This window comes from Cygnus atratus, chromosome 1, assembly GCF_013377495.2.
Source record: "Cygnus atratus isolate AKBS03 ecotype Queensland, Australia chromosome 1, CAtr_DNAZoo_HiC_assembly, whole genome shotgun sequence".
Classification (NCBI taxonomy): domain Eukaryota; kingdom Metazoa; phylum Chordata; class Aves; order Anseriformes; family Anatidae; genus Cygnus; species Cygnus atratus.
The window spans coordinates 26,543,603-26,558,805 of record NC_066362.1 but is presented as its reverse complement, the minus strand read 5'-3'; the positions used below and the strand labels follow the sequence as shown (position 1 = coordinate 26,558,805).

Below are 15,203 nucleotides of genomic sequence, written 5' to 3'. Positions count from 1 at the left end.
CTCAAGCACGGATAGCCGTGGGATTTAATGGTTTGACTAGAATTTAGTCTAATAATTATAACTTCTGGTCCATGTCTTAGTATGGGTAACATTCTTTAAGGATATAGGAAGCTATTTATGTTGCAGTTACGTCCTTTATTTGATAAAGGTTTCCTTAGCATCTCTGCCTAATTGTAAGTTAAATCCAGTGGAAACATAACAGAGAAAATAAATTTAATTAAATGCTATTTCATACCAACTGTCTGCCATATGTGGTCAGTTGCCCTCGCTTTCTTTCATTTATGTGCTTGTCTTTAAATTGTGCTATTCTGTCAGTGCACTTAAAATACCCACAAGCCTCAGTTTAGCAGGTTGTACATAGGAATTTAATGCCCACATAAACATGTACTCTTCAGTTGTAACCCTGTGAGATTTGGGCAGAACTAAGCACTGTGTCTGAGTAAGTCAGTTGCTTGGGTGCACCTTCTGAACGCTTCTGAGGAGAATAAGGTCACTCCGAAGTAAGGTGGCCTCTGACAAAAGTTATCCAGAATTGTCTTTGTGGTGTTTTCAACTCTGAGATACTTACGGAGTGCTTTGTCTAAATTGTATTCGCCAATTGAGAAAAGTGAGGTTATGAAAATAATGATAATCATCAAACTAGAAAGTTACTTGTTTCCTGCTCCTATCTTTTTTATCAGTCAAAATATAGTTGTGTTCATGGTGCAGATCACAATCCCGAGTGACACCATGTGAAATGTTGCTCTGGGTTGGATTCAGGTGCTCCATACAGAAAGTGTTTCCAAATTTCATAAGAGTCCAAGGAGCCTGTTCATCACTGTCAGTTTCTAAACGTGCATCATGTTTCCCAGTGTTTGCATGAAGAGTAAATACCTACGTGTTCTCAAACGTTATGGTAGCTTTTACAAGTATATGGATCAATGGTGAATTGCCACTGTAGGAGTAGTTTCTGTTATGCATAAACTGTTTATGTATACACCAGAGTACTTTCTTCTGTGGCTGATAATACTGCTAAATAAACTATTTTGCTGTCAGTACTCCATATTAGGTCACATATTGAAGATGGCTGTTTAAATTCAACAAAATTTGTTCTGCCATCTTTAGCTTTACTGTCCCTTTTGATTTCGATTAGAGTCTTAATACTACTGCAGTTTAGGGTAAGACAGAAGAGGCTTGATCATCTGTTTAAATATTAAGCCAAAATTTCAGGAAAAGCTTCTGTTAGTGATTTTGAAGTAATGAGCATTGAACATCCATCCCTCCACATACATTGTTGTACGGACACTCGAGGTTGTTGCATGTGAGGCTCACACAAGGCTTGGTTTATTGGATTTTTACTTGGCTTTTTGGGGGCACTATGGAGAGGATGAGGGGTTGATATTGGAAGATCTTCACAGCCTGGTCTGTTTTCTAAAACTGCTGGAAATTAAGGGTCCTTAAGGGCTGACAGGTGGTACCACTGGCAGCACTAGGACTGCCTCTTGGGGAACAAATGTGGGGCTGAAAGCTCTGATGCTCCTCTGCCACGTGCTGACTTTGATGCTCTTGCAATGTTTGTCAACACTTAGGTACATGTATTTCAGTAGGTCTAATGAAGCCCTAAGGAGCACTGTTATACTGAGTATGTAATTGAGGTTCATGGAGTTAAAAACAACTTCCCTAACATTCTCCTAGTTAGTGTCAGAACAAGAATTCTGGTTTTCTGCTCCCTCTGAGCAGTACCTGATTCAGAGTCACTCTGGCAGGTCACTTCAACTCTGGGTTTCACTTTGTCTCCAAGGCTGCAGATGAATGTCATGTTGAAGCAGAGAGCCGGGAGGAAGAAAAGCCACCTTTTTTTTTTGTTTGTTTGTTTTTTCTCTCAAGAATGAGGATAAACAGATCTTTAGAGCAGAACTTGTTGAATGAGCTTGTGTTTTCTGTCGTTAGACTCCCTTGCCATCAATGGAAGGGAATAGATACTGGTTCCTCCAACCTGCTTTAGACATCTAGGTTAGAATGAGATGCTTCCAACTGCCCAGTTCTTCCCACCGACTGTGAGTGTAGGCAACTAGTGTGAATGGAGACATCTTGATGGTGGTTGTTCCTGTTTCTCGAAGTAAGTATCTCTATCCTTCTCGCAGTTGTCTAAAACCTCCTAACTGGCTCTGAGGTAAGAATAGATCTATCGGGAAGCACCATACGTATCAGATCAGTGGAAAACACAGAATGCATCCTGAAGTTCATGATGATAGCTGATGGATGAGATACTCACTGCTTTAGACTGATGCAAATCTCCAGAGGAAAGGAGGAGCAGCAAGATTTCTGAAAGTGTGCTTCCAAGACTGTAGATACTTGAATTTCCTGGTCCCTTCAGCAAATGCTCACTAGCAAGCCATTTTTTGACCTCTGTGGCCTCAATTACCTGATATCTTCATTTTGGGTCTGTTAGTGCAGACACTTCGTATGAACAAAGAATGCTATCCCTCTGCCTCTTCAAATATTCTATAGCCTAACAGACAGAATTGCCATGTTACTTCATAACAGTGCTGCTTGTAAAATCTTATACAGAATATAATTAATTAGATATATTTAAAGCAGCTGCAAGGAAGAAGCATGGTTCTGTCCGTAAAGACATTCTTTGTACATTAGGAAGACCTTGAAAGAATACCACCTATCTAACAAAATCTGTGAATCATTCCAAGATTGTATGCAAATACATTTCTTCGTAATAGTGCTGTCGAGGTTGAGATTCAAATTCATTGTTTCCTGATGCAGATCATGTTCTGATATTAAAGAAAATCATATGAGGACTTCTCCTAGAGGATGCATTGCATGGAGAGGTTTCTAGGTTCTTTTGAAAAGGGTCTTGGTAATTCAACAGTATTTTGCACTTCCTCAGGTAGAAAATAGTTATTAGGTAGGCAGTTTTACTTTGTAGAAGCACTTAGAAACACGAGTCTTGATTCACAAAGAGCTGAGGCATGGAATATCTTTTCTATCTCAGTGTAAGAAGTTCCTGACAACAGAGAAAAATTTATAATGATTTATCTCAATAATCTCCCAGAAAACAGTGTGTTATGTAGATGTAGATAGTCATACACACGTAATATAGAATGGCTGCATTCCAAATATTGAAATTACATGCGTAATGTTTTTATTTTTTAAACAATATTCAAATATTCTCAAATACAAAAAGAAATACCAATACCACACGTTAGCTGAAGTTACACTGGCTAGTTGTTACTCTGCTTTGAGGATTTCTGACTATTATATTATTGCTTTAAATATAGTAATCAAAAATAAACACACAATTGCACAAAAATTACAGCTAATATTATTTCAAATGCAGTGTGCACCACTGAAAACACTGAGGTACCAATTCCTCAGTTGCCTTAGAGCAAGAGATAATGGAATATTATTGCGTGGGGGTGGGCAGTACCTAATATCTAAAATACACAGTGCTTCTAGGACATCTGGTGAGGAAAATATTGCTTCAGTGACTGATGTTCATAGGGATAGTGAGAATAACACGTTGATGACATTTTAACAGTGAGAATAATATATAGGATAATGGAAAAGGACGCATTGATTGCAGAGCTATAATTCAGTCAAGTGCACTGATGTTTCCATAAACCACATGAGCATAACTCAGATGGCCTATGACATCACCACAGGACAGATTTAGTAATCCATTTCCCTCCCTCTCCGTTATTATTTTCAATTTTAAAAGCATGTAAGATTAAGTATTATTTTATCCATGACCTGAAGATTTATAGCAGAAACCTGACTTTATCTGGTGCATTTAAAAAGAATGTATTTGAGGAACCTGGTTTTAATAATTCGATATTAATCTTTGATTGCCAAATACAAAATGAAAACATGACTGTGTTGGAAAACTGGTTCTCTGGGCTTGACTCATCCATGTTACCTGTATTGCTGGAGTGTGATGGGTAAATCACTGGGGTTAGTAGTGGACTCTTTTTCATGCAACTTTTAGTATGCTTGATACACAGAGATTGCAAGTATTGGCCAAAATTCACAAGCTTGGTTGGTCATTTTAGCAGGCTACACCTGTTAGATCAGATACAGTTCTTTCCCTGAAATTTAAAAATTCTGGGGCATGAAAGTCTAAGACAAAATGTGTAAATTTGGCCATAGAATTGTTAAAGTATATTGGGCTATGATCGTGCAAACATTTATGTACATAGCTGCAACATGGTCTCACTTGACACTCCCAAGAATAAAAGAAAACAACTGTTTTCAGTATCAAAAGCTAAGTGTAGATTTATATTTTGGCATTTAATTTATCAATATATAAACTGTAACCAAATATAAACATTTTACTTTTTCTGTTTGTTTTTCAAAATTGTCAATAGAGTTAAATGGCTTCAGTGACTGTCACACTCACGGTAATTCATGCATGGTGTTATTTTCTTTCCAGCTTTCAGAATGATCCCCTATCCACTGGAAAAAGGACATCTTTTCTACCCTTACCCTATTTGTACAGAAACTGCAGATAGAGAACTACTACCATGTACGTTCAACTTTTCTTATTGTTGGCATCAAAGAAGTGTTTACGTGAGTCTCGCCATACCGATTGCTACCGATGCTCTTTAAATTGAATATGCTGGATTGGAGTAAGCAGTTGACAGCAAGTCTCTGGAGCTCACTTGATTGTTTAAAAGGCAGTTCCTAGCCATAGTTCATAATGATTAGCTATCTTTATTGCTGTCAACAGTGTGGAGATAGGGAGTGAGATTACTGAGGAGATATAAATCTGTTAGATCTTGCTACTTCTCTTTTGCCAAGACAGTGGAAAATGTGTCTGATCTTTTATCTAGGATAACAACACATCAAACCAAGAGCACAGTTGCACAGCCGTGTTAGTCTTGTGTAGACACACTAGCTACTTAATTCCAAAGCAAGATCAAACCTGCCTGAGGACGGCTGGATCATTAATGCAGCTGTTATTTTGACAGGTTATTTTGACGTTTTCTGAAAAGCCATCCAAAATAACAAGAAAGGGTTTTCTTCATGTAATGATGTGTGTGCTATTATAAAGAGATTGATGTGAAAATATCTCAGTCATTTATCATACATGTTTATGGTATGTATTAGCTAAGTGCCAGCAGAGTTCCCAGTGCTCTGCAAGATACAGCTATAAAGACAGATCCGGCCCTCGGGAAGAGTTTTAGAACAAGCTAATGGGACTACTTGCGGTGCGTGCAGCGGAGCACAAGAATGCAGAGGAAGAGCTGAAGCAGCCAGTTACACTTCGTTCCCACATGTTTTCTCACCAAAGGCAGTGGGATCTGTGAGCACACATGGGACACGCACAAGTGCAGAGGAGACAAACACAGGTTGATCCAAGGGAGGAGATTCCTCTCTCACCTTCTCTATTCAGATGAAGCAATAAAGAGAATTCTTTGAAAAAGTAAAACTCAGCCTGCTTCTGCTGGGAATGCTGGTTTTGAGGGCATGCTGGTTTTGAGGGCATTTGCTCTCTTTGTAGTCTTTCATTCATGACCTCTCTGCTTTGGGCTAAAAAACGTGTTGCTACTTTTAATGAGCCTGGGTAAACATAAGGTGAGAATAAGATGGCTAAAGTACGCTCACTGTGAGGGTCTCCTTAACAGCGCATTCTCACTGATATTACACAGAAATCCTTGGCAACCTACAGTATCTCCCCACCCCATTATAATCACCCTAATTATAACAACACCTCGTCGAGTGCTCTGCATGTGTTACTCGGAGGGATACTGAACTGGGGAGGGTGGAGTGTCAGGAGATGTAGGAATGACAAATCATGCAGAATAGTTCGGCACTCTCGTTGTAGATGCACAACTATTTTTTCTTGTCAGATGTTAGAAGCAAGGGACTATTTAACAACATACCCAGATAGTCATGTTTTGTTCCTGCAGTTATGGGAAATGCATTTCACTGCAAAATCTCTTGGTTTTGAGTAGGGAAGGGTTTAATGTACTGTGACAGGCACAGATTGGTTAAAGGGGTTTTTCATACCTGTCCACACCCTTTAATTGCATGTGAATCAAAGGAGAGTCAGCTGGAGTGATATCAGAACACTGAGATCTGATAGGCTATTCTAATTAAAAATACCAATCGCATAACTTTAGCCATGACTTGATAACACACAAGAAAAATAAGTTTGAGGCTGTGTCAAAGGCACGTGCAAACAACTGCACACCAGAAATTGTAGACATAAAAATCCGTGGCCTGGTATTTCCCAAGCTCTAAATTTAATGAGACGGAAGTTGCAAATTATGGTGTTTTTTGGTTTTTTTTTGTACCAAATTAATACAAAACCCCCAAATTAAACATATTATTTATAATATTTAAATTAAAAATCTTAAGAATTCATACTGTTTATATTGGAAACCACTCCACTCTGGAGGAACTCAGTCAAGAATATTGCTCTGCCATGCTGCTGGATTACCCTGTGCTTATATTGTGTGCACATATGGTGAGATGAGACCTGATCACTGAAGCAAAGAAAGTAGACAAAATGGAAGAGTAATGTCTTGTGTGTATAGATAGTCATGGGATTTAGTATATGTGAAGCTTTGAGGTTGGTCCTGTAGTAGAAAAAAAAATATTTCAAAGTTTGCGTATATCTTGGTTGTAACTCCAAACTATGGACTGAATGAGTGAAGCAGGCAGATAAGAGTTCACCAAACCTTTTGGCAACCCAGCCAGATTTTCACCTTGAATCAGAGCCACCATAAAGGTTTAAGGGATATAATCTTCTAGAAGAGTGCTCCTTGTCCTCCTCCAACCCTTTGAGCTTACTCAGCGCTGCTTCCTCCAAAGCCCAGTGAGTGATTTTTTCATAACCAGAGTCAAGAAAATTTTTGCATTCCTTTTAGTGTATACTAACAAATACATCAAAATTTCCCTGGTAATTTAAATTTCATTTTTCAAAACTTTCAAAAGCTGTTGTATTGTTGTAAGGATACAAAGAATTCTGAACATTTGGAATTGAAAGTATGTGTGTGTATGTCCTACTATTAGGATAGCTTTCCTTGGTTCTGCAGATGTAACCCCCAGAATTTACTGTTACAATGAATGTAGTTTTACAGCCTGCTTAAACCAATCCACAGCCATGTGGCTGCTGAAAGACTGCTCTCACTGCTGCTCACAGGTGCATGTTTCTGCACTCTCTGTTTATCAGCATTAGCAAACATGCAGCCATATGGCTAGTCAATGACCTACAGAAAAAAATGGGTATTTTACTTGGAGATTAGTTTTCTGGGGTTAGTAGTTGCATAGCTGCATTACAGCTTGCTCTGACATAAGGAAGGCAAAAGTAGCGTATAGGTAGGTCAGAGTAAGCTAGATAGGATCTTGAGATCAGAATTACTTGGCAGTAAGATAGCTGACACAACAATAGCATTGGCCTTAGATGTTTCAGATCTTCTGTACGTTTCTTTCTTCAAAAGCATCTTGGGGTGTCTATGACTGTTTAAAACCACGTAAGAATGTTGTTTGTTTTTATATTCAATGCCCTCTCCTTCCCTCTTTTTTCTACAGCATTTCATGAAGTTTCAGTTTACCCCAAGAAAGAGCTTCCCTTCTTCATCCTCTTCACTGCTGGACTCTGTTCTTTCACAGCCATGCTAGCCCTCTTGACACATCAGTTCCCAGAGCTTATGGGGGTCTTCGCAAAAGCTGTGAGTATTCTCTGCTGCTGCTCTCTTCTGGTAACTAAAGACACAGATACAGGAAGAGCTGAGAGAAATATTTCTGAGTGTTAACCATCTGCACATTCAGTAATATAAATAAAACATCACGGGATGTCTGAGCAGGGACATTGAACAACTCTTAAGGGTTCTAATCAGTGAAACACACCACTGTCTTCTTTGGTTTACATGGCTCTTCTGTTAGGTTAGATCTCCTGTGATTTTGCCAAAAAAGGTCTCGGTTGGAAAAGGTAATATCTGTGTTTGCATACATAATCCAATAAAATAACTAATTATGGTTTCCAGAACTCATGTATTTACTGTAGAACCATTAATGACTGTACCATGCTTCCCAGTGCAATGCAAACTCTTAGAATGAGCAGAAACAGTCTGCTGTTAACGAGGGGAAATTTCTCTGTTTCTTCCCCATGAAAGAAGTACCATCAGTATTTCCCTCATAACTTCTCTTAACTGCATCCAGGGAAGTCTGTGCTAATTCTGCTTCTGTAATCCACTAAGGATTAGTAACAGTTGGAGGCTGAGGGGGAAAGGCCGTGAATTGTTCACACTTTTTTTTTTTTTATTGCAAAGCCAAGAACATCATTGTTCTGATGTTCTAGGACATGAAAAAAATGGCATTCTAGAAAAGTTCCAGGATGATCAAAAAACTGTCTCCTCTTCCAAGAAATGATGAATATCCTCTGTAAGAATATGGTTTCTCAAATATATTTGTATCTGATGTAGGTCTTGTGGCTTTGGGGCTTTTGAATTTGAGGGGGCAGGGGTGAAGAAAACTAAGCTGAATGGCTTTGTCAAATTCCAGATTATAAATATTTTCTCAAGCTCCCTTTGCAAGTGAGCCAGGTCTTCTACAACCCAGGCTTGTGAGTGATAGACATCTGGTGCAGCAATGGCTCTAGTGTCAATAATTTTGTTTCATTAGTTCTAGAAGACAGACAATAAGATATGCTGTAGCAAAAGATACCACTTCTGTCAGTAAAAAGTGCTGAAGATTATCTGAAATGCTATTCTTTTCTCTTGTTTCTCAAGTGCATATGTAGGCATTTGGTGGACAGTAATTGTGCAACTCAGGCATATGTTCTTAAGCTTCTTTGTTAAGCATTTTTGTTTTTTCATTCGGTCTTTGCAATGCGTGACCATTGTTTGGGTGCTCTTTCAGTGTAATCTTCAGTTTTCTGATGTTGCCAGTTAATGAGATGAAATCTGTCCCTGTTAAGACTTGTCCCAGTGCTTGTCAGCCCTGTATCCTGAACAAAGGGTGTATGTCAAGCAGGCGGCACGATCAGGTTTTGCACTGAGTGTATCTACTGCAGGCAGTGAGCTACTGGAACTGGAGAAAATTGGTAGCATATTTGTGTGAGCTTAACTCACCTGGCTGTGGTTACTCAGTGTAATCAGACAGAGATACCAGAAGTTACAATGGTGATGTTAGTAATTGTTTCTCAGTTTTGTGGAGCCTGCAGGCTCCAAGGCCATTTGGGGAGTAGGGTCTCTCTAGAAGGATCTGCTTCCTTGATGTGTAAGTGCAGCTGCCATTGGTGTTAAACTAATGGAACAGATACCACAGCTTGTGTTGTACATAGGAAGGGCAGAATCCAAGCCTGTGACGTTCCCTTTGTGACTCACAAAAAGGCTTTGCTTCAGACGGCTCGTTCTGTTATCTCCTCTGGGAAAAGTAGCCCAGGTATACGAGACTGAAGAAAATCACGGCAGCCAGCTCTTTGAAACGTGGCTGCGTCAGAACAGAATAGAAAAGGTTGACCAGCCATGGCTCATCCCTTTCAGTTTTAGGGAAAATAGCTTCATAAATAGCTAAAAGATGAGTGTGTTGACTGTTGCTGTAGCTATATGCATTGTGTTACCTACTCCTGTATGGTCAGTGCTCGTTGCCATGTGGTGTATTACAAACAGCACGAAACTGTGTTTTAATGGGTCAAGATTATTCTTTCTCTATGCCTCCCAATCCCAAAAGCATTTCACAGATGTAACATCATCATCACAGCCCAGGCTTATGTTACTGTAAGTTGATAGTTATTGTATTTCACAAACACTAAGTAAGTTAGCATGAGCGGGTGATGGCTTTGACCTGTTCTCCAGGAAGCATCTTGTTGCACTTCTTCTGTAGCCCGTTAACCCAGACGCTCTCATTGTCCTGGCACACAGGGGCTCCAGACTTGTCTACTGATGGTTTGACATACATACAAATTGGTGAAAAACCTGCCGAGACCAACGCGTATGTAGATATCTACTCCATTTCATGAATTAGTCTGCAACAAATCTAGGTGCCAAATGTGTTAGTAACAGCAATTAATCTCGTATGTCAAGGGGGAAGGAAGAAGGAGAGAGAGCAAAGGAAAGAAATCACAGAAGTGACATTTTCTAGCCCCATCTGTTCCATGCACTCTACTAACTGCTGGCCAGTTGGTCAGTTACAGTCAAATCAGACGTGTAGGAGTCCCAGAGACATGGTGTTCTGGCACAATTTTGTGAAAATGGGCAACTGGGTGAAAGAGGAAGACTGGTAGCACCCAGGAGGGGTTGCTACATGAGTTCGGAGGCATTACTAAAGAGGAGAGTCCACACGCATGATGAGACCAGGCTTCACGGATTCTGTTTGCAGAGCTAAAGGAGAAATGCTGGTTACAATGGGAACTAAATCCAGTGATGCTAAGCTGTCCATGCTTTTACTGAAGGAAAAAATACAATTTCAAGGTAAAATTCAATTTGTACAGAAGTCTTGATCATCTGTACTTAGAGAAAACTGATTTTCTCACAAAAAGACCCCCACTTCAGCTAGCTGGCTGTCCTAGGACCACAGATGTGAAGCCGGCAGTGACAGACTCCCCAAGGCAGAGAAAGCCCCTGAGTGCTGAGGACCTCCCTGTGTGAGGCTGTGCCTCTGTGGCAGTCCCTTTGAGCAGCGTGTGTTACACCACTGGACGCAGAAGTCAAAGATATTTTAAAGCCGTTTTCCTCTTCTGGGAGGTTGAACGTAGGCTCACAGGAATTCACCAAACTCCATTAGTGCACCCCGTGTTTCGGAGCCACAACCTGCTCTGAACGCTGCCTGCCAGGTCAGCAGCAAGTGCAGATATTCCCAATGCATCCAGCCAAGTCTGTAACGTTGTACCTGGAAGTAAGCTTGACTCTTCCCATACAGAAATGAGAAGAATCCGGTTCTTCCATTTGAGTGTTTTGGCAGCCTGAGTAACTTGAAAGTGACAACAGATCTGAGCATTTTTGCTTGGTTAGGAGACGCGTGTTCTTAGCTTATGCTTTTAGTTTTTGCTAGACTTTCGAATGAGGCTTTTGGAGGTTGCTCAATATGCGAATACAAGCAAAACAAATTTCTGATTGCATGGCTTGGATGCAATTGCACAGTGTAAATGCGTTTGGAAGTCTTTCATCATCATGCAGAAACATAATATCTAAATGCAGATCCTTCATAACATGGCAGCAATGAGAATGTGTCTTAAACAAAATTGAGAGAAGTATTAACAAGGGAGTCACTATGTAATACATCAAATCAAGTCAAGTGTCTAGAAGTGTAGTGCCTAGTTAAGTCACACCAAATTACTAAGATGAGTGAAACTTCAGAAGGACTAATCTGTCTTTGATTTGATTCCTTTGTTTGCCTGAGATCACCGACCTGGTCTGTTGCAATATTTCTTGTATGATGGATGAGACCTCAGCTCAGCAAGCAGGTTTGCACAGGGAAATCTTTCATCTGCTTGGACCTCTACAGCCGCAGAGGTAGAGAGTGTGTGGGTCAGATCACAGGGTCAGTTCCTTCATACAAATACTGGCTATGCCGTGGAAAAGCTTAAAAAGATACTTTTCCATGTCTGTTTCATCAGACATTATTCAGAAGGTGGTCCTGGAAATCTGCTTCTGCCAGCTTTGAAATAGCCAGGTTGTTAGTTATCCTTTAAAGTACAACATAACGATAGCAAACTTTTCACAGGTCTCCCATCACCAGCTCTGCCACCTTGAATTCCTGGGTTTTCTGTTCTGCGTGGTGCTGGTTTTTCTGTTCTGTGTGGGGAAAAAAAAGGCAGTACCAAAGAGAAGAGCAAAAACCATTAAAACAAAAATGTGCGATGCAGACTAAGCCCTCCTGGGTGGTGAACAAGCCGGATAGGCAGCTGCCAGTGCTGTTGGAGGGCAGGAGCACCAGTTTTCCAAGGGCCACACACCGTGCCCTGCTCCAGCAGCCTGGTGGCTGGCTACCAGGCCTTGCACTAACCACGCTGCAGTGCTGTCAGCTGAGAGGAACCCCTTGTGTCCTGCAGCTTTCAGGGCCAGGAACTGGGTTCTTTATTACCAGTGAGAAGAGAAACTGAGCTGTGGGGTCAGGGTTATAGCTGGCTCTGTGAGAGACGGGCTGCTTGTGCCCCGTGAGCGAGAATATCATGGCAGAGCAGGGGTTAGCAAGGAGAAGGCAGGAGGCAAACGTCAACGCTTTAGAATGAGAGGAGACTTTAAGACAGCCCCTGGGACAGCCTCAGTGCACCCCATTTACGTGGGCTTGAACAAGAGAGTAGGTGGCATCCTGAACCACTTGCTGTCAGCAGGGGTTTTGCTTGGACTTCAGTGGAGCCAGGCTTTGGTACCCAGGACTGCAATTATCCTTTGTAAAACAGCTGATTCTCCAGGTGGAAAAAGACGTAGCTCATCTCAGCGCCAGAAACTTTGTTACAGGATATAATTAAGTACTTCAGGAACAAAAATTCTGCGAATTGCAATAAAACTTACCGTCAGGCAAATGAGGCTTAATCGATTTAACAAGTAGGCAATTAGCACTGGTCACAAAGCTGAGTTTTATCCACGTACGTGCGCTGGTGCTAGATTACCACTTAGATCAAGTGCTGCACAACGAGCAGAAGTTGGCCTCTGATGAGCTTTTTGCATTCGTCACAATTTATGGGACGTGTTTATTTAAACAGTTCACAGCTTAACCAGGGGAATGGTTACACTTGGGCTAAGCCACTGTCCTGGTTTCAGTTAGGACAGAGTTAATTTTCCTCCTAGTAGCTGGCAGGGTGCTATGTTTTGGATTAGGATGAGAAGAGCGCTGATAACATGCTGATGTTTTAATTGTTGTAGAGCAGTGCTTACACCAAGCCAAGGACTTTTCAGCTTCTCGCTCTGTCCTGCTAGCGAGCAGGCTGGGGGTGCAGCAGGAGCTGGGAGGGGACAGACCCAGGACAGCTGACCCAAACTGGCCAAAGGGGTATTCCATACCATCTGACGTCATGCTGAACAATATATAGGGGTGGCTAGCCGGGGTGGGGGGCCGGCTGCTCGGGGATAGGCTGGGCATCGGTCAACGGGTGGTGAGCAATTGCATTGTGCATCACTTTGTACACATTATTACTATTATTATTATTATTATTATTATTATTGTTATTATTTTCCCTGTCTTAATAAACTGTCCTTATCTCAACTCACAGGCTTCACTTTCCCGTTTCTCTCCCCCATCCCGGAGAGGGAGGGGGGAGGGTGAGCGAACGGCTGTGTGGTGTTTGGCTGCCAGCCGGGCTAAACCACAACAGCCACTGAGAGAAGTAATGGCAAACTCTAAGATTAGGGAGGTCAGCGCTGCATTCATTCAGCTTTGATTCATGTTACACAGCTTGACAGCTCTTATATAGGGCTACAACTGCAATACTCTGTTCGGCCGCAGTTAGGAAAAGCTTCTTCTTTGACCTGTGCTTATGACAAAATCTCTTTACCAGTGACGGTGCTACCTGATTCTTCCATGATGCACAAGCTGACCGTGATGTAGGGTATGCATTGTATGCAAACGTGTCCAAGAAGGGAAAAAAGAATTTCAGTGCTTACTGTTGCCTTTAAAATGCACGGACTGAATTCACAGCATGAAAAGGAACGTACATGTGTTATGTATTGTCTGGTGCCCTCGTTTTGTCAGGAGAGAGACTTCTTATGGGCAAAAGAAGAACACATCCAGCACCAGATCGGCTTTAATACTGACCTCCTAAGGAGACTTAATAGGCACGTCAGGGTAGTAAGCAGAGTTCGTCTGCTTTGTGCTGACTGCACAGCAGTAACTGAAACACAAATCTCATGCAGCTCTTTGCTGCTCAGTTCCACTCAGAACTGCGTATTTCTGGCAAAATCGTGTCAGCCAAAACAGTGGGAAGCCACAGTGTTCAGAGTCTCGAGGTGGCCGACTCTGCACATTGTTGTATTCTCTCACACATGCGTAGGGCCCCGGAGTACCTCCATGTAATGTGTACAGTTGAAGTAAAATTAGTGTAATGTCAAATAAAATAAATAATTGTATTATTAAGTAATTGTAAATAAAATGAGTGTAATGAAGCCTACTTCACTTCAGTAGGATTTGGTTTGAGCTTTTAGTGGCTTCAGTGTGAGCCTCAGTCCAGGATGTTAGATTTGTGGAAACTTCTGTAGTGCATCACTTTGATCTTTGTAGAAATGGAGCTCTTTCTTGCTTGACTGCAAACTCCAGAAATCTGTATATATGTGAGGCTCAGAATTTGGCAGAAAGGCTTTATGCATGAATTGTTTCATTTTTATAATGCTAGAGAGTTTTACAGAAGCAAGCAGCAAGAGTTTGTCATGTCGGACAGCTTTCTCCTGATGAGTATCGTGTCCTGGATTTTGACCTGAACGTGTATCTGATTTCTTTGCAGTTTCTCAGCACCCTCTTTGCCCCTTTAAATTTCGTGATGGAAAAAGTGGAAAGCATCCTGCCCTCCAGTCTGTGGCACCAGCTGACGAGGATCTGAGGGAGCACACCCGCGGACTGACTGCCATGACGTCTTCTGTGCCAACTTTTTGTTGACCACAAGAAAGCATGATAAAAAGGGAAGCAGTTCTAAGACTTAAAAACTCTTCATGGATTGTCTGTTCTCATATGAAAACTGTTTTGTTGTACAAAATACATTGATGTTAGGTTCTATTATATTTTGCCTTCAGAAAAGACAAACTTAAAAATAAACTTTTTGTGTATTGCAGCATCGCTGTCTTCTGGCTTATTCTTCAAAGTCAGACTGTACTTTGTGTTCTTAAACATCTGTGTGCTGTATCTGCCTCACCACAACCAGGGCTTGGCTTTCCGTTCAGTTAATGAAGAAACACTAATAACCTCACAGCTGAAAGCAGCAGAATCGCTGCCTCTTATTGCAGAGTTCAGCCGGGGTGAAGCCCTCACCACTGCAGACGGTCTAGGCCAGGCTTCTCGGCGCTTACAGCTCCTGCTTCAAGCAGCTTTAGTCTCTTGCTTGAGACAGTGTCAGCTCTCCGGGTGGTTTTAGTGGCGCATCGGGCTTCTGATTCCCATCCCTGCCCAGAGGTCAGTTTTACCTGCATGTGAATTTTCAAGAAGTCCACACACTTTAAAGATTTTATTCACGTCACATTATTTCAAGCACCTCCAGAAGCTCCATGCTTTGTTGGTTGTTCACAGATCACAACAGAAGTAGCAGCAGAGAACTGAGGACAAATCCACCTGCATTG

General features: G+C 41.4%; 1 protein-coding gene across 3 annotated transcripts in view; it reads left to right on the top strand.

Moving 5' to 3' along the window:
- The window catches only part of ST7 (suppression of tumorigenicity 7), a 145,798-nt gene extending 131,097 nt beyond the window's left edge, over nucleotides 1–14,701 (top strand). For 2 of the 3 annotated variants that reach the window (XM_035544053.2, XM_035544054.2), the window contains exons 13-15: nucleotides 4,424–4,516; nucleotides 7,531–7,670; nucleotides 14,378–14,701. In XM_035544053.2, the coding sequence (XP_035399946.1) occupies nucleotides 4,424–4,516; nucleotides 7,531–7,670; nucleotides 14,378–14,473 (329 nt within the window). In that variant the 3' untranslated portion in view covers nucleotides 14,474–14,701. The remainder of the gene's footprint in view (nucleotides 1–4,423; nucleotides 4,517–7,530; nucleotides 7,671–14,377) is intronic. The other variant, XM_035544055.2, reaches the window with a different exon arrangement.
- Nucleotides 14,702–15,203: the final 502 nt, after the last annotated feature.